Below are 25,112 nucleotides of genomic sequence, written 5' to 3' on the forward strand. Positions count from 1 at the left end.
AACTCCGCGTCTAAATCGTCTGGAAGTGAGTAAGAGTGAAAAAATGTTTTTTTTTTTAATTTTAATTATTTTTAATTCTCATTGTCGCTTAATGTGCAATGTAACTCTTACTAATATTAAATAATAAATTACACAAGTTTACACGGAATCAGATATGAGCAGGGAAACGATGCTTCTAATGTTTATTATTAATTTGTATCTATTTTGCCATCAAGACTTTCGCCATAAGTTGCCTTTAATGATTTACTATTAAACCGAAAGTTATTTGCTGTCATCATGTACTTTAATTTTAAATGACACAATGTGTAAAACTTTTTCAATTATTTTTAAAAACCTTATTGGTTTTTTAATGAACAAGTTTTTTGAACTTTTTTATTAAATCCTTCATATTTTACCCAAATTCAACATTCATTCTTTGACCCCGATTCCAAATTCAATATATTTGTGTAACAAACTGAATCGCTTCAATCCCATCGTTATTCGAGTATTGAAGGACTACTTTATGAACTGAAATTCCGAATTTGGCGTGAGAAGAAAGCGAAACTTGAGATTAGAAATGAACCTAAATATGGCGAAATTGATGTTGTTCTAGGCGCACTTAATTGCAGTCAGGGAAAATGTGAGTTAAGTTAAAGAACTTGGAATACGAAGCTAAAGCTGCTTATACTCGCGATGTTCCTCTATGGTGTAGAATCCTGGACTATCAAAGTAGCTGATAAAAAAAGGATTGAAGCTTCGAGATGTGGTGCTGACTGAAATCAAAGACAGACTCTTTGCTATATGCCGGCGACGAATTCTACAATATTTTGGGCATCCAATCAGATAAGAGATATAGATAATCTGAAAAAATTATAAGTCCAAGAAAAAGTAGAAGGCGGAAGACCAAGAGGAAGGTCGCTAACTAAGTGACAGGACCAGGTAAAAGAGATAAGACACTTAGTTATGCACAAGAAGAAAAATTTTTTGTTTGTTCAGTTACATTCTTCCTACTACGAGTTCTCTAAACAAAAAATAGAGTATCTGATTTTAAACGCATAAACTATATACAGCTACCACTTTCTGGTCTGACGTCGAATGTTTTAAATGTTTTAAAATATAAACGTTATTTTCAAAAACTATCGCAATCATCATTATGATCAACAAAAGCTGCTTCGCTTAGATTGTGAGATCGGATTTTCAGAAGAGTTTTACATAGAGACCTTGTTTTTCATCCTTATAAGTTGATAGTTGTTTTCTGAAATAGATTTTGCCCAACGTTGTGAGTTTTGTAACATAATGGCAAAATTTTGATTGATGCTAACAAGGCATGAGCAGTATTTTTACTTATATCTTTTGGAGTGTGATTCCATGGAGGGCTGATTTTGACAAATAGAACGGAAACGCATACGATAGAAATTAAGGTTTCTAGGTTTCCAGAAAAAAATGAATAGCAAGGTAAAAATACTGATGTGAGTTTTCCAATGGTATTACAGAAGTTCTCATAGGCAGGCACATAGCGTTACCTAACACCATTGCCACGTGAAATTCCGAACCCAAGATTTTCAAGCAAATTCGGGTTCTTTATCCAAATGTTATGTTCAGAAGTTACAAAACCTTGAAGGATAGACTAAAATGTTTGGAAATAGCTTTTGCATTTATTTATTTTCTATGCAAATTACGTAGCCTATAAAGGCCTATAAAGATATTTTAAATTGACATCAAGCACAAACATATAATTTTTGAAATTGTACGTTTTGGCAAACGATATATTTCCTGTAGAGATATAAAATAATACTTACTCAGAACCAAAATGATTTAGAGTTACATCCAGTGTAATAAATTTAACTTACATAAACTCCTTTCTCGTTCTTAAAAGTTGATCGATATTGATAAACTTGTGTAATTATTCTGTTATTAGACAATTAATTCACTCATGCTCGGTTTTCACTCAATGTACCTTTAAAACTTTTGTATTCTACTAATCCGTTTAACACCTCTAGTCATACTTATATTATTCGTGACCATGTTCAGAAACTAACATTTTTTTATCAAGATTCTACCTTTATTAGTGATTAGAGTACATCCCTACACACACGGTTTATATTAAAGACAAATAATTTCTGACACGCTTTTTTATTTCCGAAAAATTAAATTAAATCGTCCAAATGCAAATGTATAAATTTTGCAAACATGGAAAATTTCAAAAATTGTTTACTACTTTTTTCAATGCTACTTGGAATACTAGATGGTAAGGTTCAGTTTTATTTCGTATTATTATACAATATTGACTCGCTTCAGACTTGTAGATACAGTATAGACTGCCTGGATAGTTTTTTTATTATGTATTTTTTTATTTTAATTTTTGTTTTATTTTATTTTCGATAAGCTAACCAATCAAAACTAAATAGACGAGTGACAAAATTGAGCGGGTGGTTAATAATAATACATAACTATTGCGATCATTATAATGTACATTCTTGTTTTGTTTGATGTTCTTCATGTTTGATTTGATAAAACCCTTTTGTTTTTGTTGTTTTATTTTTTTTCTTTAAAATCGAGACCGTCCTTAAAAAATATATAGGAATGCGTCCCAAGTAGCATATTCTATATTATATACTTTTACTTATAGTTTGGTTTGTTTCTGTTCACGTAGATTTGGTTTTTTAATATCCTTGTGGATAGTTTGATCAAATTTTACGGATTTTTCTACTATATTGTTCGCACTGCATAACTCCTCGGCACTGAACAAATCGAGTCGTTCCTTATTTATTTTTCTTTCATTTACTTGTTTATACCACCAAGACAAAAAATAATCCATGCACACCGTATGCTTATATTTTTCTTCTATTCTGACACTTCTATTTTTCACTATTTGTCTATATTCGCCTTGGAATCGCGCCCCTACACAGCGAAACAACCAAAAATAGTTATTAAAAAACCTGGTAAGTTATCACAGAACATGCAGCTTGGACAGAAGAGTTAAAATAACACTGCATTAATCATTTGACAATACAAAAAGAAACTTTTTTTGATACAGTTTTGCCACTGTTAATTATGCTACTTAATCTTTTCATTATTCAAGTTATTATTGCCCGATTTTTTTTTCTTTTTCTTTATCTCCCCCCTTCGAAAATTTATTCGAATTTGTATTCTAATTAAAAAGAAATATGTTTTGATTTCGAGATGAGTAGCATATTTAATACATGGTGTTAATACACCGAAAATACGTTTTTTTGAATCTAAACCAAATTAATGAGCTATTTTTATTTAATTTTGTGATTATAATTTGTTTTTTATTAATTCATTTTTAATTATTTTTCTTTTTTGATCAAAACACTAACCACCTTTGAAATTTTACAAGTCCAAATTATGAGAATTGATTATTTCTTTTTCATACGAAATCTAGAGCAATAATTGAATAATTTTCGTAGTATTCTTTTTTTCTTTACATTTTTTTACGTTATTTTAATTTCGTTCGATGAAGTAGAGGCGTAGTTTTGCATGGCGCATATACTTTATATTTTGGAGCTATTAGCTAATTTACTATTTCTTTCTTTATTATTCATAGGAAATAAGGAATAAATTTGCGTTTATTAACATTCACTGTTGTATGCAATAGTTTCTTAATTAACTAAAATAAACGCAATTTTTTCTTTTAAATTGATGTTGAAAGCATTCAATCACCATTCATTACATGTTGAATAAAGTGGAATCTGTGTATATGTATTTTTTTTGTTGTAAGTATACAAAGACTGTGTACACGTGAGCTGTGTTCACTTGCTATTAATTGGCAACTAATTTAAATAGTCTTGTGTACGCTAATGTTTAGATAACAGCTTGATTAATTAATTAAAGCTTTTTCTTTTAATCCGATTGCACAGGTGAACACAATTCGAGTTCGTACGACAATAAAACTGCAACTTGTTGGTTTTGCTTGTTCGTCATTACTATAATTAGGTACACATCACAAAAATATATATTTATTTATTTTTTTGTTCATTATACCCGTATAAAAGTAAACAGAACAACGGAAACGCTAGATTTTGTTACTCCTTGTTGCGAAAAAGCGCTTGGTTTATGAAATGTTGGCTTAGTTTTCCGATTTTTAACGTATTGTGTTTATTGATTGGCTTAACTTACAAAACGAAAAATACGTTTTCTTGCTTATTTTTTTCGCCTTTAACGTGTTGTATAATTTTTACGGTTTTAATGCCGAATTAATTGTTTTAATTTTGTTCCTTTATTTTTTTTAACGTATTGGTCTCTCATATCGTTTAAAAACAACAAGGTTTTTTTTTATCAAAACGAATGAAATGATCGTTCAAATGTAGAAACTGTTGTTTTAACGATAAAACGAAAATAAAACTGAAATTAAGTAGTATAGATACAAAAAAATAATAAGTGGAGAAAAAGAGAGAGACACGTAAAAAAGGAAGTAATTTTTTTTTTCGTTTCTTATTTGTGTGTCTGTATGATGGCTATAATTTTCTACATGCACCGTTTGTTTTTGTTTTTTTTCTATAACTCTACGCTCGCTACACTTTGCGCCACTCTGCCCGTTTGCTGTCGATCTTCGTCAACGGTGCCGGCTGAATTCCTGCATCGTTCGGTAAGTTGACAGTTCGCTGTTTATTTGTCAAGGACCTACTGCTGTTGCGCACACAAACAGGATACCAAATAAAGTAAAATAAATTATTTATAAAAAAACGAAAGAGATGAAGAATTAGGTCCATCACAACTCCTTAAAAGCTCCAGATAAAAAAGTTATTTATTTTATGTAATAGTACAGCAGTAATAGTAACAGCGACTCAATGTGTTAATATGTAGGTACTACTAAAAGCAAAGCAAAAAGTTTGTTGCAAAAAATTAAAATTAATAATCATACAAAAAAAGTTTTTGCATGATTGCTTTTGTATACCGTTTTGTATGAGTATAAACGTATCCATTCGCCTAAATAACTGATAAAACTAACAAATAAGTTTTAAAGCTAAATCTGCAGCACGAACAGTGATAGGTCCTTCACTTTTCGTAATCGCTAAGCATTTTTGCATGTAAAAATTCATAATGACAATTATACGATGCGGTTCCATATTACTAATTAATAAAGTACCAAATTTGAAAAAACTATTTGGAACCATTCCATTACAACGTACTTTTAAAAATATACTTAGTAGTTTTATATATATAGCTCCTTTTTTGTAACATATTTTACAAGAATAAATATTGAGAGAGATTTTGCTATTTTGCAACATAATCCGTTTACTTGTTTATTTTTTGTACGGTGACAAAAATTGTGTTGGAATTTGATGAATGCAAAATGTTGTGTGTAAAAGATTTTGATACAATGAATAAATAAAAAGAGAAGGTAAAATAGTTGCTTTAAGAGATGTAGGTTAAAACCGAGATGTTTTTTACTTGTCATCACGAAGCTAATTAAGATTAAGCGTGTTTTTTGATTTTATTGAGTTGAAGAGTTGACTTCTACGTTTTAGTTTAAAACTGTTTGTTTGTGTTTGATATTAATTTTATTGTGAATTTTATAGGTACAGCAGCAAATCTACGAAAAGAGGTTATTCGCAATAAGATCCGGGCAATCGGGAAAATGGCTAGAGTATTCTCTGTATTAAGGTAAGTTAGATTATTAGTTAATTTTATTTTTTATCCAATTTTGTTCCGAGTCCGTTCACCCTACTATAATTCACAAGTTAAGTCTATATACATTTTGCGGTTAAATTAATACAAATAGTAGCTAATTAGTTCGGTTTCATCAACTTTGATGTCACGTCACATACAAGATACGACCACTGAGTTGCGGTGTTACCAAACGTTTTCTCAACACCTTGATTGATGAACGGTTTAAGTCTGTCTTGATTTCGAATCTAAAATATAGCATTTCGAAGATTACATTAACCTCTTTATTGAATGAACTATATTTATAAATATGTAATAATAATTCTTTCTTCAAGGTTTACTTTTAAAATTTTTATAATCGATAGTCATTTGAAATCAAACGTTTCCTTTTGTATTTTTACTCAACAAAAAGAGAAGCTATTTCACTACTTACGTTCATACACCGATATTGATATATAGCGGGAACCAGGTTGTGAGATGCTGAGGTGGAGGTCTGGGATGATATTGACACAAGTAACGAATGATTAAAGGGTGTCAGAAAATTCGTTAGATCTGATATTTATTATGGTTAGATATCATGTTGAGAGAAGCTGTCGGCAATGTTAATAGTATCTAATAGGTATTGTAATTACGAAGAGTGTTGAGACATTTTATGATCGATAGTCAGAGATGAGAAAGATTGAGGTGTACGCCAAGAGTCAGGGCTAATTGAGCATTTTTTGTATTGTGGTCCCAATTTCTTGATATTGTTAATCCGTAAATCAGGTAAATTTTTAAATCATGGTCGCCGATGTAGAATGTATAGCCAAACGTAGCGTCAACTTCAATATCATCAGTGTTGTTAAAAACAAGGTCGTGTAAAAATTAAACCGTGACACTGATCACCTGGAATTCAGGCATATTTTTGGGTCACCTAAGTCAATATGACGTAATTACTTACAGGTTAACAAAAAAACCAGCGATATAAATTTCTAACTGGTTAGAAGCTCGTCTTTTCATTTGGACGTATCAAATAATGCCTTATAATTGCCACAGAGATAATGAAGTACGAGATAGGTAATTTAATAAAAGTGGAATTGTCTGCAAATTGCGTCTTGTTTACAGTTTGTCTTCTACTAATTACTTGTTTTTCTAGATCGCGCCATAATTGGAATGCAGTAATCCGATTAAAATAAATCCTATCCTTTAGAAATCAGATTTATCTTCTAAGTACGGTTGATAAAACATAATATTACATATTTTACAAGAAAGCGTATAAAAATTCATAGCGTTTAATGTAAACATCATTGTAAACATAATGAATCTTCCTGCTAAGAAAAAGGATAATCCTTTTAATTGATTACATTATAAAGATGAGGTAAATATAGTATCTTTTAAAGTGGTAATTAATACATTCTTTAAAATAAAGTAAAATAAAATTTTCTAATAAGTCACAATTTCTTTCACCTCTCAATGTCCTTCAGTTAATTTAGGATTAATCTTAAGTCGTTTGAGTCATCCTCTACCAAGTGTGATCTATAAATATCTTCCCATTTGCAATGTTAATTGTTGCCACTCAGAAACAAATATTTTGTTCTGTAATAAATATTGTACATTTGTATATGTTTAACTTCGCGGATTTTATTGACATTTCTATTCGAAAAATTTCTTTAACAACACGCTGTCAAAATTACCAATTCATTTATTGATTGCTATTATAAATTCAATTTAAACGCTTTACTCTGTATAATATAACATACACCACGCTAAATACAATTTTTTACAGAAAGGTGAAAATTGGAGTTTTCAACTTTATTTTAATTACTTTAACTCCCAACTTTAACTTCAACATTTCCTCAATTTTGGTCCAATTTAGCTTGTTAGAAGGTACGGAAGTTGCAATTTCATCAGGTGCCGTCGTGTTTCGCCCTTTGCTCTTTCCTTCGATTGCATGCGGACTTGACCACTTTAAGTTCTAAACTAGTAATTTCCAACAACAACGTGAACTACGTTTCGCCGCCACGCCGCAATGTTGATAATTATAATGATTGCGGCGACCATTTTTTTTTTCTATTTGTAGCGCCTCAGTTTATTTCAAACTCGTTTCGACTGCTTAAAAGGACAAGGTCCTCGTTGCATAGTAGTTAATGAGAAAAGTTTCTGTGATGGTCAAGCCCAGGGGAAAATCGCGACGATCCCCAAAGTACTAGGGCTTAAATAAAACTAGGCGGTTACTAGTTTAGTGTTTCCGAAAGTTTAATAAAGTTTTAATTTAATGATTTATTTTTATTACGTTATGTCTGATGGTTTTAATTTATTTGCAGAGAGGAAAGCGAATCGGTGCTTCAGTTAAAAGGACTTACACCTACTGGTGCTTTACCTCTTGGAGCTCTTTCAGGTGGTAAAACGAGTCTCAAGAATGGTAAGAAAATGTTTATAGTACGATAATTTAGTTTTATAATTAATGTTTGTTTTGTTATAGCCCTACAAGGGTTTTCACCAAACCACAAGATTACTAGTTTTGCGGAAGCAAAAGGTTTGGACGCGATTAACGAACGTATGCCACCGAGAAAAGATGCTCCTCCATCGCCTGCAGACGAGGCGCCCCAAGATCACAATCACACCCAATCCAATGCGCACTCGTGAGCTACACCTAAATAATGCATCACATATGTCCATGCGCAAGTAATATTTTTTTTCTTAAATAAATTTAATAAAATAATCATAACTCAATTTCAATTTATTAATCTGTCAACATCAATATTTTTTACAATGGCAAGTTTAGAGGATAAATCATCTATAACAACATTAGCTTCAGAAGAAGAAAAATTTTTTTGGACTACATTTAATTGCGCTTATAACTGGTATTTAAAAGCGTCACTAAAAAATAAATTAAAAGTATTAACATTGATGGTAGAAAATTTGAACGATGAATCGTATTTAAATATTTTATTATCCAGTTTTAATTTTGAAACGGATAAATTAACGATGTATAGTGAATGTAATTCGAGAGCATTTTATATTTATGATATAAAATTGAGAGATCACAATAGAGGATTGGATGATGAATTTCTGAATGCAACGATATCTAAATTTATAGGATGGTATAGTAATTTGGAAAATAGTCAACAAATTACTGCTATGATTGAGTTATTTAAAGTAAGTGGTGGAGCGATACTAAAAAGTATTTGTGACGTTATAAAGAACCAACTTAGAAATCAAGATAAAAATAAAGTTATTGCTGATTCTATAGAGGAAAAAATTGATTTGAACCAATTATTTTTGGAGAAAAAACCTGAGGAAGAGGATAAGGATGGCTCAGTGAAAACAGATAAACATAAAAAAGGTAAAGAAGGCAAACATAAAAAAGGTAAAGAACATAAGAGTAAAAAAGGTAAAAAAAAGGAGCATAAGAAACCTTTAACACCATTGGAAATTGACATAGAAAAAAAGAAAAAAATTTGGGAAGATGAAATAAAAAAGTATAGAATTTCTGTTGAGGGTAAACCAAATACTGGAAAAAAGAAAGGTAAAAAAGATAAATCATCCAAAGGTAAAAGTTCTAAAAGCACTAAAACTTCAAAGAAAAGTGGCAAGGGAAAAAAAGGAGAAAAAAATTTAGTTGATCAAATACAAATGTTACCAATATGGGTTGTTAAGAAAATCTTTAGCTATTTGGACAAAAAGACATTAAAAAAAGTTAGAACCGTTAACGTTTACTGGACGTATATAGTAGACGATTTAGCCAAAGATAAGAAAACCATGAAACCAGTACAAAAAATATTAAAGAAAATGAAAAAAAATATTGCCGAACTTGATAGTCCAGACTTAAAACCAACAGGACTTCTTGACGGATTATCTCACAGAGAAAAGAAGATGATGAACCTCGCCGACCGAGGAGCAATAGATCCTGCTATAAGAAACGTTATAAAAATATCTGCAGAAGGTAAAACCTTACTAGAGAGAGCTATTACAATGGCTGATTCTCAATTCAAAATTCCCAACACTGCATATAAAGCGTTTCCCAGAGCTGAAGGTAACAAGAAAGATTTATTAACCCTACCTAAATTCGCTTATACTGAAGCTGGTGTGTTTAATTATGGAAAGAAACCTGAAGGTGGTGTTGTAACTATTGTTGAACTTGCTGATTATGATGATATTGGATTAAAAGTTAATCCAATGAATAATTATCAGATTTATAATGATAACAATAATGAGGCAAATAATGACGATAATGACACCAAGGATTAACATTTCATTTCTATTAATTATGTGTAAAAAGAATCATAAAAAAAATTATTTTTTAAAATATAAAGTGACAATGCGATGACAATACAAGATATTTATGTGCAACAAAAAAAATAAAATCGCTATAAAAAATAAATAAAACTTGGGTCTTCAAAATCTTGTATTTCTTGAAATTTCTTTCTGTATTGTCGTTTATGCATATTTTTTTTCCATTTTGAGAAACAATTTCCTTAAATTTTGAATTTTTGTTTATGCCTAAGGAGATGCTTGTATGATATTTGCAGTTCATCCTAGCAGAGCGAGCTTTTGGGTCATTATGTATAGGTACCGCTCGAATTCCATTTATTACAATTTTTATTTTTTTAAACAAAATACAGTATGTCCGTAAAGTAGCGGATATAGGCGATAAAATCATTATCAACAGGTTATGGAAAAATCCCTGAAACGGGTCTAAAGATTTAAATATTTTGCAATTTTTTAGCGTAGATTTCAATTTTTTTCCGCCAGTTTTAAACGGATTATGACGTCATCGTTTCTTCAAACGAAGAGGATGTTTTTCTGAATCTAGAGAGTGAAATATTAATATTGGTTACAAAAGAAAATTTTCGAGAAAAATTACTTTAAAGTTTAACTAGTTCAAATTTGTTGATATGATAAAAATAGCAGTAGCCATGAGTAACTATAGTAACTTCTTGTGATAGGATTTAATGCGATAATTTCGAATTTAAGTCTAGACATTCAGGTATGTTTATCAATAACTTACAACTAGATGCATGAAATATTTAATGGATTATGCAGTGTCCATTGGTTTTAACTCGACTACCAGAAAACTACGTGTATCCTCTCCACCAAATGATATATATGGCAGGAAGAACAATTACTATACTTATACAACATGATAATATAAAACTAATATCGGAGACGAAGTTTTTAGACGTTACATTTGACACTAAGTTTCTTAACACAGTAACATTTAGTTCAACTATTGGTAATAACGGATCTCTGGTATGACCCTTGATCTCATGCGAATGTTATCTGGTACTAGATAGGGCGCATTTGATATTAATATTGTATTGGTAAGAAGTTCAAAAAGCTGGATATGATACAAATCACCTGGTCTGAGTAATGTTTCGCCAGCTCTTGGATACTTATATGACTGCAGCTACAAAACCAGCAGCTGCGAAAGCAAAAGAACTAGCAAGTTTTGAATGCGGAATTCCATCTAAATTTAATCTTAAAATTTTGAACCATGCGCAAACAACAGGACTTTTATTGGCTCAATTATAATATACTATATTGCGCTTTGCAAGATTTTCATGCACATATTAAAGTAAACTTTACCACCTACTTAGATATGGAATAAATATTTAGAAGAAATTAACTGACATTTACGAAAATCTTCAAACGACGTTTTACCTTTTTATTAGTTTGAATTAAAATATATAATTCTTGTTACAGATGTACACAATCAAGAGGATTGGTCCAATTGCGATGGCATCTCATCTCTTATATACATGTTACATCTTTTCTTAGCTTGTAATCACAATTTATCGTTGGGACGACAGGATCGTTCACATTCTTTCAAACAAAGTAGCTGGTCTGCTTCCTACCTTCAGTACCTTCCGCAATTCGAGCCTCCGAACTGGGCAGTTTTTAGTTGAAGCTTTTATTAAAAAAAATCTAACTTTGAAAATGTAAACTGTTTTTTTTATAGTCAACCTTAATAATAACATTGATAATGTTTGATTTTATTTGATAATACTTTAATTTCTGTCGAGAATAAAATGTTTATTTATAGTGTGTAGAGTTGGCGGTTCGAACATGCATGGGTTGCACGTGTTTTATTGAGTGATAAACGTGCCATAAACCTGTCTGTCACCAAGGAAAAATGAATATAAAACATTGTTATCGTATCTCATCATCTTTCCCATGTACATTTTCACTATACGTGTGTTTATTTAAGTTTAAACTATTAAAAAATTGAAGATATTGCTATATATATATATACATAAATATATTATAAACTCATCCATGAGTCGAGAAAATATTTCTATCATTTCTCTCTACTATATGACATTTACATAGAAGGATATATAATAATATAAAGAAAAGTTACTTGTTTACAAATGGATAACACAGAAAATACATAAACAAGTTTGCTATAAGCTGTACTTATTTTTTTGATTGTACAAATTCTGTTGACGTGTTTTAAATGTAGTATGGAAACTTGCTGGCTAAGAGAACTGTTTCGATATTATTAACATTTCCAAAAAGAAAAGGGAAAAAATAAACAACATAAGTACTAAACTAACTAACAAATAATAATATCAATGTGGTTTGTTATAAAAGACATTAGAGTTTACATTTCAATTCGGATTGTAATTTCTCAAATAACAAATTTCAAATTTTTGGGGCTATTAAAGATTATATTAACTGTTAATGAGAGTTATATAACTAATTTAGTTTTGTATATATGTAAGAATATAGCGGTTGTTATAAACTCTGTTTTATAGAATCTCTTTCTATGATGCGAATTGAAATCATTTTCTGAGGCAGCCAGTTTGCTGTGTGAATGATTGAAGTTACGTTGTGTGCCAGTGTGTTAAATTATATATCTAATTAAACTTATTAAATTCTGTAAATTTATTCTATAATATATACATATAATATTATTATGGTATAGTTGATTATTATAAAGAGAAAAAAAAAACTAGAAAATATCTCAACCAAGATTATCGACTTAGAAAAAAATTAGGAAAATATCAAAAAAAAAAAAGGAAAACAGAAATTTCATAAAACATATATTGTGACGTCCCTTAACTTTTATACATATGTACTACACAGTCGCGCTTATGATTCATTGATTGTAAGCTTTTACTAAATCTAAAAAAAAAAAAGAAAAAAGGAAAAGTAACGAACCATTTACTTAAACAATCTTTGAAGGATTTATTCTTGTATTGGTCATGTTTTTATAAATATATGTAATTGTTGGTTAAGCTCTTGATATACCTAAGTAATATTTACTTGTAGATATACATATATATTAACTGTATCAAAATTTGGGGCATCCCATTGTTTTTAGCAACACTTTCTCCCGCTCTTCAAACAATACATTTAAAGATTTGGTAACATCAATCACTGAATACTAAAGCTCATTATCATTTTGAATTATTTTTTAATCCATCATATTCTACCAACCTAGTCATGTTAATATACCTTTTAAAATGTTTCTTTTAATATCTTAATTCCCCAATTTCTCAAAACACCACCTCAAATTCTAAATAAAAATGTCGGCGGCAAAAGAAACTTGTGGAATATGGTGATCAATTAATATGGTGTCTAAAAAAAAATTTGCATTGTTTCCTTAAAACGCCAGACTGTGGTATATCTAAGCAATAAATGACACATTTTTCTATCTAGCTAAGAACAATCCATAACATTTTAATATGTCATGCTTAAGTGATTGGTTGACAAATCTTTTATGTATAAAACATATATATTATATACGAACATCTTTCAAAATGTGTAGTATGCGACCTTTAGTTGATCTACGACTGAAGAAGTTAACGTTCGGATTTCTCTTTTATATTATCAAAAAAGAAAAATAAAATAAATATTTTTTGTTAAGGTTTCGATTAAAATCGCTGACACTCGATCTAAATTTAAACTTTTTTTCGTGAATACCATTGTAAATGTGAGGCATTCTTCATTAGCTTGGTAAAAAAGAAGTAAATTCATAAAAAAAACCAAGCAATAAAGTACGCTGAGTTGTTTGTGATAGCTATATTTCTTTTCAAATAGCTTTACTATAATATTCTAGTTTGGTATTTTGCATTAACTGAACTTAAATGTTGTACGCAACCATACACTTGTACATACTGCTGCTGCAAAATACCAAATCGTGGTAAGTCATCTTTTTGAAAATAAAATCTTTAAAATTGTATAAATATAAAAAAAAACTATCTATAATGCCTTCATACTTCCTAACTTATTATAATGATTATTATATATAATAATGCACTGAAGTATTGGGATGTTAGACTTTTAATACTTTAGTACTATCACTGTGTCACAAAAACAGTGGCCATTAATATTAATCTCAGTACTGGAAAATAATTAACAAATAATATCACAAAAAAAGGCATTTATCGAAAACAGTCCGTAAAAACCATCAATAATAAATAAGAAGTATGTGTTTAAGAAACGTAATGTTTTTGTACTTAACAGATCTTAACTGTTAATATATGCAATTTTTAACGTAACTCACACTTAATATTAATAATAATTATAATAAATCATTCTTCGAATTATGGTCAAAAAGATATTTATACCTTAAGCGCATTTTATCCCAAAAAAATAAAACATTTTTGCGTTACGTTTCTTAAACCATATTACCAACAAAATTAAGAATGTATAAAATATCAAATCCTTCATAATATAATAAAAACACAACAAAATTACAAGTCACAAGTGATATTTACAAATTAAAAACGGAAGAAAATTTAAAAACTGTTTTCCAGTACATCTAGACTTAGCTGAATGTTTTTAAATAATTGAATATACATTATATACATATTTAAAAAAAAATGAGAAAAGGATGACGACGCATTGATATAATTCATATCAATCGAAATGTGCAATTTACGATGGACAAACTTCTAAAAGTTCTGCATGTTTCTATTTGGCAGTTGTTTATATCTGTGATCGCCTTGCGTTACTTGAGTTTACACTGTGTTACTACTTTCGTCGAGGATGCGGTTCGTTTAAATGAAAAAAAAAATATTTAAAAAAAATGATATATGAAAACAAGTAAAAATAATAATTAATAAAATGTTGCAATTCTACATTTCAATTGTACTGGATATTTTGATTTTGTGTTCTTATTAAATATATATAATTAATTAAACATTTTTAATGGTTTTATTTTAATAATTAAGTAATTGTATTATTTTTATATCCTTTTTTCAACCGAACCTTTGGTAATAACCGAAACTTTGTTCGTCTAGTCTCGGCTGGTGTTCGTCTATTTTCGCATCTGCTTTGGTTTGCGCGTATGGAAGTTTTATCTAGTTTCAAGCAAGATGAAACAAGTTTGTATACATGCATCTATCTTGTGAAGCGTATACAAAAAGTATGTAAAGAGAGAAAGACGAAAAACTAGTTGGAATTTCTACGAGCCATATGTAAACTTTTCAGAAAACTTTTTTCTTTGGGCAGTAACGAATCAAAAAAACAAACTATACATGGATTGTAGTAACTTTTGTCTAAGTTTGAGCAGAAAAAAGAAGTTATGTTAAAAAAGAAAGATGTGGCAAACATTAATAATAACAATCGAATCTCATACAATGTAGGTTAACAAAAAAAATAACGAAACAACCGCAATGATAAGGCCAATGGACTTTATAATTGTCGACATGCTGACATACTCTATAGTGGAAATTACTGCTTTTAGCCGTAAAGTAGTAAATACAGTTAAATCTGAAAAATATTTGCAGATATCGTTAATGCCTCAAACATATGACAAAGTGAAGGCAAAAGTAATCAAAGAAAGCAAATGGTTAAGTTGCACGATCGATGTATGGACAAATCCATTAAAGTCGTGCTCATTACTAAGTTTGACAAGTCATTTCCTAATGGGATCATAAATATTGAAAGTTATATGGGAAGCTATTGTACTGGAAGAGGACCACACCGACGCTTACTTTTCAGAGAAGCTTCCTCGAATTGTGGGTGAATGGAACATAAACAACAATTTCAATTCGTGCAATGCAGCAAATATGGGTTGTGCAACACACACACTTTGCAGCTGGTCATCAACGAAGCCCTATTCAGAGCAGAAGGTATAGAAACAGCGATAAAAAGGTGCAGAAGAATCACTCACTTTTGAAGGAGTGAATAATGCAGAGTCACTCTTTACTAGAAGACATAGAAGTGTAGTGGAATAGCACGTAAGTACCTAATGTTGCAACGATTGATTGAACAAAAACGTGCATTATTAAGATTATTTATGTTTTTTACTTTGTAATGAATACAGTATTATTATTTATTAATTTAATAAGAAGATATGGAATATATTTTGTGTGGAAAAGATATAAAGTGCCAAATCTTATTAAAATATTATATTAACATTATATTTCCTTTCTAATTACACATATACAAAATAACACTTAACATATAATTTAAGGATAACTATTAAATACTATAAAATATTTTTTTCTTATATAAATAATACGAAACTAAAATCCAACACATTGTTCCCCAAACGTTTTCGAATAACCTCAAAAAGTGAGTTTCATTATTATCAACGTCCCATCTAATGGGAAAGTTGGAATACGTTATACTATGACCTATATACATAATAATTGCGTTCATGCCCGCAAATAAAAACGGTTTTCCATTCCATATTTTAATTACGTCTATTAATAGATAACAGAATGTTAATAACAGAAATGCTAAACTCGACGTAACCAATACAAACGATAGAGACCTGGAATAAAAAGGTTATTTAAAAATCTCCAATAAAATTTAAAAAAAAACTTACCAAAGATTTTTGTTAAGTGGAATCACTCCGTTTTCCTTAGAAAATCCACAAAGAACAGCTCCTATAAGTCCTGTGTAAAAGGCCCAAAATGTCCATCTAATGGCGCGTTTTTTATAGCATTTTATAGTTAGTAATATAATTCCGGCTTTTACACCTAAGAATACTTGAATTATTGATGTTAAACATCCTAAAAGTTATAGATAATTTATAATTAATTAAAAAAAATTTAATAAAATTTATTATTATACCAAATATTCCTTCAGGATCAAATGGTTTCGAATTATAAATTTCTTTTATTGTTGGATATTGGTAAATATGATTTCCCAAGATCGCTTCGTCTATGTGGCCTGTAACTCCACCGGTACAATTAAAGTATTTACCATTTTCATGAAATCCTCCTGGACCAAGATAGCCTCTAAATAATAATAAAATACAATAAGTTAAATATTTGTATTTGATTATTAAGTTACTTTGGACATCCATCTATTTCCACAAGAAATATTACTAGACAATATATAATTAAAATAATAAGAATGATAATCCACATTTTATATGTATGCAGTATTTCCGAAAAATAATTTTTCCATTTTCTCTACAATAATAATATTAGCATTAAATTAATACCATTTAGTTAAATTTACATCTTACATCGAATTCTGCATAATCTACTTCCATTAGAAATAAGCACATTGTAGCAACAACCAAGTAACAAATTCCGAACCTTTGCAAAACACCAAATATTCTTAATTTTTCCAAATTGGTTCCTGATCCCAAAAACAACCCAATTGCAAACAACGTACATGATCTCTAAAATTTAACAAATTAAATTGCAGCTTATCGATTACACTGTAGGTCTTACCCTAAGAATATTAAGAAAAGCTGTTCCTTTTGGCGTTTCTTTTTTCAACACAGATCTAATAGATATTGGTATACACACTCCCATTATCCATAAAAACCATGGAAAAACTAAATCGGCCACTTGTAATCCGTTCCAAACGGCGTGATCAGTAAATACATATCCTCCACCCCCGTAATTAACAAATATCATCAATACTATTGAAATACTAAAATATAATAATCTAATATTCTCTATTATTTATGTTTTTTTATATTACCCTCGGAAAGTATCTAACGATTTTAAACGTTCTTTAGTTGTAACTGGATCAGATTCGTTTTTTACATCTTTTTTGAATACATACTTCTTGACGATTGAGTAAAGTGGTATTAGGAAAAAAATTGAATAGATTAAAATTACTGTTAGAATTGCTGAAAAAGAAAAATTTTTAAATAAAATTCTACTTTGGTGTTAGATAACTAAGTATTCAATAATGAATTGTAAGTTAATAAAACAGATATCGAATCTTAAATTATGAAGTAAAATTCTTTATTGCAATATTAAGGCCTGATTGGCTTAAAAGTTTCTGACTTCAAGGTTTCAAAAAATTTGTTGCTTATGTGTTAATAATACTATTTGAGGGAGCAACGATCTTTTTCTGGAAAATTGCAGCTTTGTCTAAAGTGGCTAGGTGGATTTCAACCCGGATTTGAACCAAATATGTGACATAATTGCGTTTGTCGGATCCTGTTATCAGTTTTTCAAAGTTTTGTCTCTATATAATTTTTAGAACGATTTAAACGAATTATAAATTAAAAAGAATCAGAAGTAAGCCATGGTGTGTATTCCAGACTGAACGTCGCGCCTTTATTTTCTTATGCAGATACAATAAAGGCGCAAACTTTACCGCAATTTTATACATCGAGCGGTTGCGAAAATATATTTCACAAAGAAGTGTTTGTATACAATATTCATCATTAAATAATTGATACGAACATGATAAATATTCGAGATTTATTAGTTATCTTCTAAGAAAGGAATATTAAAAACCTCATACTGTTTATAAGAAAAGTTAACGCTTCTATCAAAACACACTTGATGCAATAAACACCCTAAGTCTAAAATTAAACTACGACAAAATAAAACCTATTTATAAACTTTTTGTGTTGTCAATATACACAACCACTAATAACGATATTTAATAAAGCGTAAAATATTTCCCAGAATTCCCAGATGTTTTAAGACCGTTTAATTATAATATCTAATTATTATGTAAATGAACATTTCACCATTTCTAATTGTATTAAATTGCATTATATAACATTAATCCTCGATTCATGTTTTTTTATTACTGTCTAAGTACAGAATGAGTGATGTAATAAAATTATAGCATTGTTGCAAATTCTATAACAAAAAATTATGGTGATTATATTTAAAATGACCAATCTAAACCGCAGTAAAACCACAATAAAGACTATCAAGGTGGTCATTATTACGTAACAACAATAATTCATAGGTATATCTACAAAGTGTTAGAAAAATTAATAAAAGTTTTGATGTTCTGAAACACACTGAATGAAAAACTTTGCAGAAATTGCTTAAAAACTATTTTATCCACAAAAAATCAATTAGTTAATTTTGTTTAAAATAGTCAATCATCCCAGACCATTTTATAGCTTCTGCTCATCAAACCAGATCATTGACGCTTACAGCAAGATAGTTACTGATGTACAAAGATTCGCATCTTACTTGAACTACTAAATGAATTCAACAATTTATTTACAATAGCATATTTGCTGACGTTTGTTATATTATTTTCTGTTCTGCTTTTCTTCATAATAAAAAGTTATGTATCTTTTTTTCTTTTCCTCTTTTAATGCCTTCCTCTTAAGAAGATATATTACTGAAGTCGAACTAATGGGACCGGTTTTGCGTATTATTGTATGGTATCATCATTAACACGTTTCTTATGCAAACATAAATATTATTAATCAGTAATGTTTGACCGGCCAATCCGGTAGAAAAAAATAATCTATCTATTATAAGCAACTGCAAATTGTTGTACACACAAACTAATTGCCTACCAAAGCTTAAAAAAATTATTTAATCATTTCAAGACTTTTCTAACACTCTATATATCAACTACGTCTTTAACTACATTATTATTTCGCTCATGAGCAGAACATTGACCAAAGTTAATGATACTTACGTAAATAGATATTTACTGGTTGCTTTAATACTTGAGTATTACATATTATCCCGTTCGTTTCCAATTTATAAACACCAAATTGCCCAAAATCCTGTTTAATTCCACATACAAAATCATCATTATCAACAGGATGTGTGGCACCAACTTGTGTATTTAATAACCTATATATTGTTTTAAATCTTGTCTTTAATTTTATTAATGTGCTTCCAGATGGTACAGCTATGAATTTTTTATAGGGACACTAAAAGACTTTAACTAAAATAAATGTTTATGAATAAAAATTTTTTACCTTTATACATTCACTTATTAACTCATATATGTAAATACTATTTGGACTAGAGTTGATTATTTGAAGGAAAGCTTCATCCATTCGAAGACTACTCATATCAAATCCTTCGAATTCATCCGGATTATCAATCATTTTATTAATATATGACATTTTTAATGAAGATGTGTTGGGTGATAATCTGTAACTGACACTTAAGTGAAATGAGTAAGTAAACGAGTACGAGTTTAAACATAAATAAGAAAATGCTTTACATTTTTTCTATATTCATAATAATTCATTTACATAGAATATCAATTATCGCATTCAATTACGCACACTCACCAAGTACGTAAACATCAATGAGATAAAAATATTTTCAAGAATCTGATGGATTCATGAAACATGGCATGTAAAAAACGCCATGGCATGTAACCAGTTGCAGCTTATAATTTTATATAGTTATCAGGCAATTACACACATTAGCAAAATTGAAAAATCAACTTAGTTTATGATTACTTACTTTAAAATTTATGCATGAATGTATTCCAGTTAAAAATATCGAAAAACAAAATAACAAAACGGTAACTTGAACAATAAAAAGAACTTGAACCGTATGAACCGGCTTAACATTTGGTTATATACTAGATTATTGTACACAGTAGAAAACTTTCACAAATAATCTCCCACTCTTTGCACCGAAAACGAGTTGTTCGGCAAACTGTTATAAAACAACCTTGCTGTTCTAAATATAAATTCTAACCACCGAGCAATATAAGAGTTTTTATTGTCCCGCTCTTGATATCTTTTAATGATAGGTATGTTATCAACCAAATGACAATGAACGTGTTTTTATCAATACTTTCAATAAACTCAGACACTTTCACCAATTTTTTGATTAAAGTTTTATTTATATATTTTTTAGTTTTATTATTATTTAAACTCACATTTAAATGTGTTAGTTATAATTTTATTTGTTGTTTAACCTTTTTAACATTCTAGGTGAAGGTAAACTTGATACAATTTGTTATATTTGTCCTCGATATAATTCATTGTTATCATCAAGTGGGTATAAATTAACATAGTTTCTTGATAAAACCGTCAAGACGATAAAAAATACGATTTAATCGATAATACACAATTTAGATATCGTTTATTTCCTATTATAAATAAATAATAAATACATAAAAATTCATAACATCTTTCAAATTTAATTTTCTTACGTATACAATACAATTATTTCGCAAATTAAGTATAATTAAGTAATTGCCGCTATTTATCGAACACTTATCACATATATTTACAATTATTACTAAATCGTACGATTATTCGCTAATTATAAACATTAATATCATAAGGTGTGGCGAAAAATCGTGGAAAGGACGGAAGTCGACGATTTTTCGCCATCTGAAATTAAAATAAATGAAATTACAACGACACTTACTCTGGAAAGTACGTTAATCTTATTTTATAAAAGTTTTTCTTATTATACGCGTATTAATGTTGAACGAAATTGAACTTCTACAGCATCTACATTACGTCAAGATCAGTATGTTGCTGATGTAAATGATGATGCTGCATATCAACTGGTGGACTATCCAAATGGTGCTAAAACCATGTAATAATTTTATAATAAATAAATAATTTTTTAAATAAATTACCATAATTTCTTCTTGGTAATTGTGATTTACTCCATTAGTAGGTGGTTGTCTTCTTGGTGGTTGCGGAGGATTTATGGGTATATCTAATATGGCAGGGACATATGTAACTCCTGGTAAACATTTTGAACATTGTCTTCTTAAAGCAGGTCTTTGACGAGATCCTCTACATCGGAGAGCAAAACATAATTCACCTCCCATTTCGGAACATAATGATTGATGAGGTGAAGATGGAGATCTCTAAAATTTGTAAAAAATATAATAAAGGTTGCGTTTGAAATTCGATTTTTCACCTTTTCAGCTAACGCATTTTTCTTAGAATTATAACAAAACTCTATTATAGCTACGATTACAGCGAATGCTAATCCACATAACAAAACAACAAAAACTCCTCCTATATTGTCAACACCTAAAGAGTTCGCTTTAGATTCTTTTCCTTTTTCATTCCTGGTACAGGTTTCTCCGGTATTTTTCCACCATTTATCGTATAAAAGTTGTATTTCGCCTTTTTCTTGTAGCTCTAATATAGCCAATGATATTTTATCTCTCCAAGGACTTCCCATCGGAGTTGCAATTCCGTAACCTTTCGAATCCAAAAGTCCACCAATTTGGGTTAAATTACAATCTCTTTGGACGATGTAATCTAACATTGTTGATTCCATTAAAAACGCGTAATTTCCTTCTAACACTCTTTGTATTCCTTCTTCATATGTAGGTACAAATACTGGCGGTTTTCTATTTTCCATGAATCGCCACATTTTTTTGTAAGTTTCAATCATTGAATCCTAAAAATTAAAAAAAAAACATTAAAATAATATCTGTTACACAAGTTTACGTGGTTTTAGATACAAGTTGTCGAGATTGGAGCAAATATGCTATATCTTTACAACATACTGTACATGTTATTAGCTTTCTTTGTCGTGCTTGCGTGTTGGACAATGAGATGGTATTACACGTATTATTGGGCTGCCCAACTGTAAAGAATCGACGATTAAGCATTGGATGAGTTTGGTCAGAATTATGGACGCATCTTTGATTTTCAGAAAATACTTTGACTGTTTGATGTGACTGGTCTGCCTGTTATCGAAGGTCATATAAAGGGCTTAGGTGCTATGTGCTCTTAAGAATGCCTAATTCAATCCTACATAGAGACACAAGAGTCTTTTTCAAATGATAATTCTCTTTGTTTTGACAATATAATATCAATTAGACGTTAAGAAAATTAAAGCCCAATTAAAGAAGGTTTGGGCTTTTGCGTTCATTCTCTCTTAGCTCAATTACTATTAAATTGCGATTTAGTTCTTTCAAAAACTTTACAGAAAAGCCCATATCTGAAAAAACTTCAGTTTACCATTTTGTGAACAAAATGAACCCAAATAAACAATATGCCAAGAATACATAACAGACCAGTGGGTCCTTTCGACAACTTTTTATTTTAATTTCAGCAAGTTCCATGGCTTGGAAATATACTTTGGCAAAATGTTTATTGTTTCGTCATAAAACCAGGTTGCACTATTATGTCAGTCTCAAGCAAACTTACTTAGAAGAGATTAGTATTGTGTGACAAATTAGAAGATCTCTCGCAAACTACTCGGGTTAATTGTTGCAAATCATACATTTTTTATTCTAAAGCTGGAATAAAACGTAACATGCTTTAATGAAATCTTTTATTCCAGAATGGTGTTAGATAAAAATCTCACATCTTTTAATACAGTTAGTTTTGATATTGACTCGGTATCGATGTAGCGCTTGAAGTAAATTAACGAATGATATCAAATAAACAGCATTCTTCAAAACTATTCATCTGTCCAAAATTATATTGATACACTGAAATATTTTTATTGTATGAATATTGACAACGCAGCGCAAATTACTTTGTTCTCAAGAGCTGGAGTCAATTAAACAAATTTATTTTGAATATAGGTGTCTAAAATACCGAAAATCAACTCCCAAATACATCAAATTAGAATAATTGTCCACAATTTAAGTGTTACAATTTTGTGAATTTATGAATACATTGTAACAATAAAAGGTTTTTTTTATTGCAAAAATCATTTGCATTTTTTACATAAAGTTTGTATAAATGTTTTCGACTCTACGGTTTAACGGAAATTCATTGCAATCGGTGAGGTCGATTTCAAATCGACATCAGTTTACCGATACAGTTTTGTTAGAAATTTACTTGTGCTCGAAAACAATTAAATAAAATTGTATTAAATTTAAATACAATAACAGGCAAATGTATTCATATCGTGGAGTTAATTATATTTTTACCAATTCTATGAATTATTTTCTGTGATAATTGCCATGGTTTGGAAAATCTGGGAAAACTCATTGTGGATAAATGGTGTGTCATAAAATTTTAAATACTTAAAAATTTTACTTCATTAAATAATTGGAATTGATAGCAAAAATTCGTATCTAAAATTTTATCTCAATTTTGACTTACTCTAAAAAATGTCATGGTTGATCCACTATCCAAAGTTCCATATGGAATATCCGTTTGGCCAGCTAAATCTTCAGCATTTTCAATTGGAGTAATCATTCTTTCAACGGTTAAAAATGCCGCCAAATTGGCAGTGTACGAAGAGATTATTATTAATGTAAAAAACCACCAGATCCCACCAACTATCCTTGTTGATGTCGCCTATTTTCAATAAAAAATTAATTCACAATATACAATAACATAAAATAAATAACTGTTTTTTATCAACAACTAAACCCATTGCTTTCATTTATTGGAGTTTCGTCCAAGGTACTATGTACAATTAAACAAGCACCATTCAAAAAGTTCCAAACTTCAAACAAATAATGAAATGTGCTAAAAGGATGGAAACTAAACGAAACAAAGGTGCTTATTCATGCAGGTACCTGAATAGGCTAGTTGGTGATAAATAAACAGTACAACGGTTCGAGTGCTTATTTAATGGACATGGTACCTTTGGATTCAAGTCCGATCCTTGTTGCATCAGAGTACCGATAGTGAACCAAAACGAGTTTGCAAGTGAAAATTGATTCTCGACCGTTTCGTTTTCGATTTCACACGGATGCGGATTGTGCCATTCGTACGGTGAAAATCGCGCAACAACAAACATCGTTAAGGACACTAAAATATACGCCGACAATACGTATAACCAAATATCCATTGCCAGCGGATTCATAAACGAAAATAATCGTGTTTGTTGACTTGTAGGTACCTAATGTAAAATAAAAAGATTAATTAGCGTTTTTTGTTTTATTTTTAAATTAAATACACAAAAACAAAAATTAAATACCGATGATGATAAATTATCCTTTAGACGAACTTTGATACTGGAATTTTAAAGTGTCTGGAGTTTTTGTGAGAGGTTTAATTGGTTTTTAATTAGGCCCCTTAGCATGGACGACAAAAACGTTTACCCGTAAGACTCAACAATCACGTTAATTTTCTTTTAGACAGGATTATCGTAATTACAGAGTTTCGATTGTGAGTAAGCAATGAGTTTGTTGTTAAATTTTTCCTTTATCTTTACCTGGGGATTAACACCAGACGCTTGTCGCAGTAATGTACCGGTAATAAACCAAAAGCTATTCGACATATTGAAACCATTTACTAAATAATCTTGTTGTCTCCACGGTATTGGTTTCACCCATTCATACGGACTAAATCTTGCTAATGTGAACAACGTAAAACTTGCCATGAAAAACGCACCGAACACGAATATCCATATATCAAAACCCAAAGGATTGAGGAACGTAAAGAATGCTGATTCTTTAACGGTGGGAAC

General features: G+C 29.8%; 4 protein-coding genes across 24 annotated transcripts in view; 2 read left to right on the plus strand and 2 right to left on the minus strand.

The window, feature by feature from the left end:
• Positions 1 to 14,747, plus strand: part of LOC111425973 (serine/threonine-protein phosphatase 2B catalytic subunit 3-like) — a 70,902-nt gene extending 56,155 nt beyond the window's left edge. Inside the window, exons 10-14 of one of the 7 annotated variants that reach the window (XM_071194265.1) lie at positions 2,889 to 2,921; positions 5,523 to 5,607; positions 7,914 to 8,011; positions 8,072 to 8,270; positions 11,296 to 14,747. In XM_071194265.1, the coding sequence (XP_071050366.1) occupies positions 2,889 to 2,921; positions 5,523 to 5,607; positions 7,914 to 8,011; positions 8,072 to 8,235 (380 nt within the window). In that variant the 3' untranslated portion in view covers positions 8,236 to 8,270; positions 11,296 to 14,747. Of the gene's footprint in view, positions 1 to 2,888; positions 2,922 to 5,522; positions 5,608 to 7,913; positions 8,012 to 8,071; positions 8,275 to 11,295 lie in introns of all 7 variants that reach the window. The other 6 variants (XM_023060283.2, XM_071194266.1, XM_023060286.2 and 3 more) reach the window with 6 other exon arrangements.
• Positions 8,282 to 9,996, plus strand: LOC139428997 (uncharacterized protein PF3D7_1225600-like). Its single transcript, XM_071194267.1, has one exon. The coding sequence runs from the start codon at positions 8,362 to 8,364 to the stop codon at positions 9,838 to 9,840; it is 1,479 nt and encodes a 492-aa protein (XP_071050368.1). The 5' UTR covers positions 8,282 to 8,361; the 3' UTR covers positions 9,841 to 9,996.
• Positions 14,748 to 15,941: 1,194 nt separating the features above from the next.
• Positions 15,942 to 20,451, minus strand: LOC111426029 (Heparan-alpha-glucosaminide N-acetyltransferase). 3 transcript variants are annotated; one of them, XM_071194274.1, is made up of 10 exons: positions 20,211 to 20,451; positions 19,712 to 19,889; positions 19,423 to 19,663; positions 17,494 to 17,644; positions 17,238 to 17,442; positions 17,027 to 17,185; positions 16,849 to 16,970; positions 16,627 to 16,793; positions 16,379 to 16,565; positions 15,942 to 16,324 (listed from the first exon to the last, which is right to left on the minus strand). In XM_071194274.1, exons 2-10 carry the CDS (start codon positions 19,859 to 19,861, stop codon positions 16,030 to 16,032), a joined length of 1,677 nt encoding a protein of 558 aa, XP_071050375.1. In that variant the 5' UTR covers positions 19,862 to 19,889; positions 20,211 to 20,451; the 3' UTR covers positions 15,942 to 16,029. The 3 variants fall into 3 exon arrangements, with proteins under 3 accessions (XP_071050375.1, XP_022916138.2, XP_022916136.2); XM_023060370.2 differs by having other exon boundaries at positions 19,712 to 19,895; XM_023060368.2 differs by having other exon boundaries at positions 19,712 to 19,901.
• Positions 20,452 to 20,809: 358 nt separating this feature from the next.
• The window catches only part of LOC111425846 (glutamate receptor ionotropic, kainate 2-like), a 57,604-nt gene continuing 53,301 nt past the window's right edge, over positions 20,810 to 25,112 (minus strand). For 6 of the 13 annotated variants that reach the window (XM_023060118.2, XM_071194272.1, XM_023060119.2 and 3 more), the window contains 5 exons: positions 24,285 to 24,542; positions 23,795 to 23,992; positions 21,639 to 22,130; positions 21,349 to 21,585; positions 20,810 to 21,295 (listed from right to left, as the gene is read on the minus strand). In XM_023060118.2, coding sequence (XP_022915886.1) covers positions 21,218 to 21,295; positions 21,349 to 21,585; positions 21,639 to 22,130; positions 23,795 to 23,992; positions 24,285 to 24,542 — 1,263 coding nt within the window. In that variant the 3' untranslated portion in view covers positions 20,810 to 21,217. Of the gene's footprint in view, positions 21,296 to 21,348; positions 21,586 to 21,638; positions 22,131 to 23,794; positions 23,993 to 24,284; positions 24,543 to 24,857 lie in introns of all 13 variants that reach the window. The other 7 variants (XM_023060115.2, XM_023060113.2, XM_023060114.2 and 4 more) reach the window with 2 other exon arrangements.

Source organism: Onthophagus taurus, chromosome 2, assembly GCF_036711975.1.
Source record: "Onthophagus taurus isolate NC chromosome 2, IU_Otau_3.0, whole genome shotgun sequence".
Lineage (NCBI taxonomy): Eukaryota > Metazoa > Arthropoda > Insecta > Coleoptera > Scarabaeidae > Onthophagus > Onthophagus taurus.

Coding starts and splice junctions, on each gene's coding strand:
- LOC139428997 (XM_071194267.1), top strand. CDS start 8,362: ATGGCAAGTTTAGAGGATAAATCATCTATAACAACATTAGCTTCAGAA.
- LOC111426029 (XM_071194274.1), bottom strand. CDS start 19,861: ATGTCATATATTAATAAAATGATTGATAATCCGGATGAATTCGAAGGA. Junction 17,645..19,422: donor ACCAGTAAATATCTATTTAC/GTAAGTATCATT, acceptor TTTCTTTTTCAG/CAATTCTAACAGTAATTTTA. Junction 16,794..16,848: donor GAAATAGATGGATGTCCAAA/GTAACTTAATAA, acceptor ATTATTATTTAG/AGGCTATCTTGGTCCAGGAG.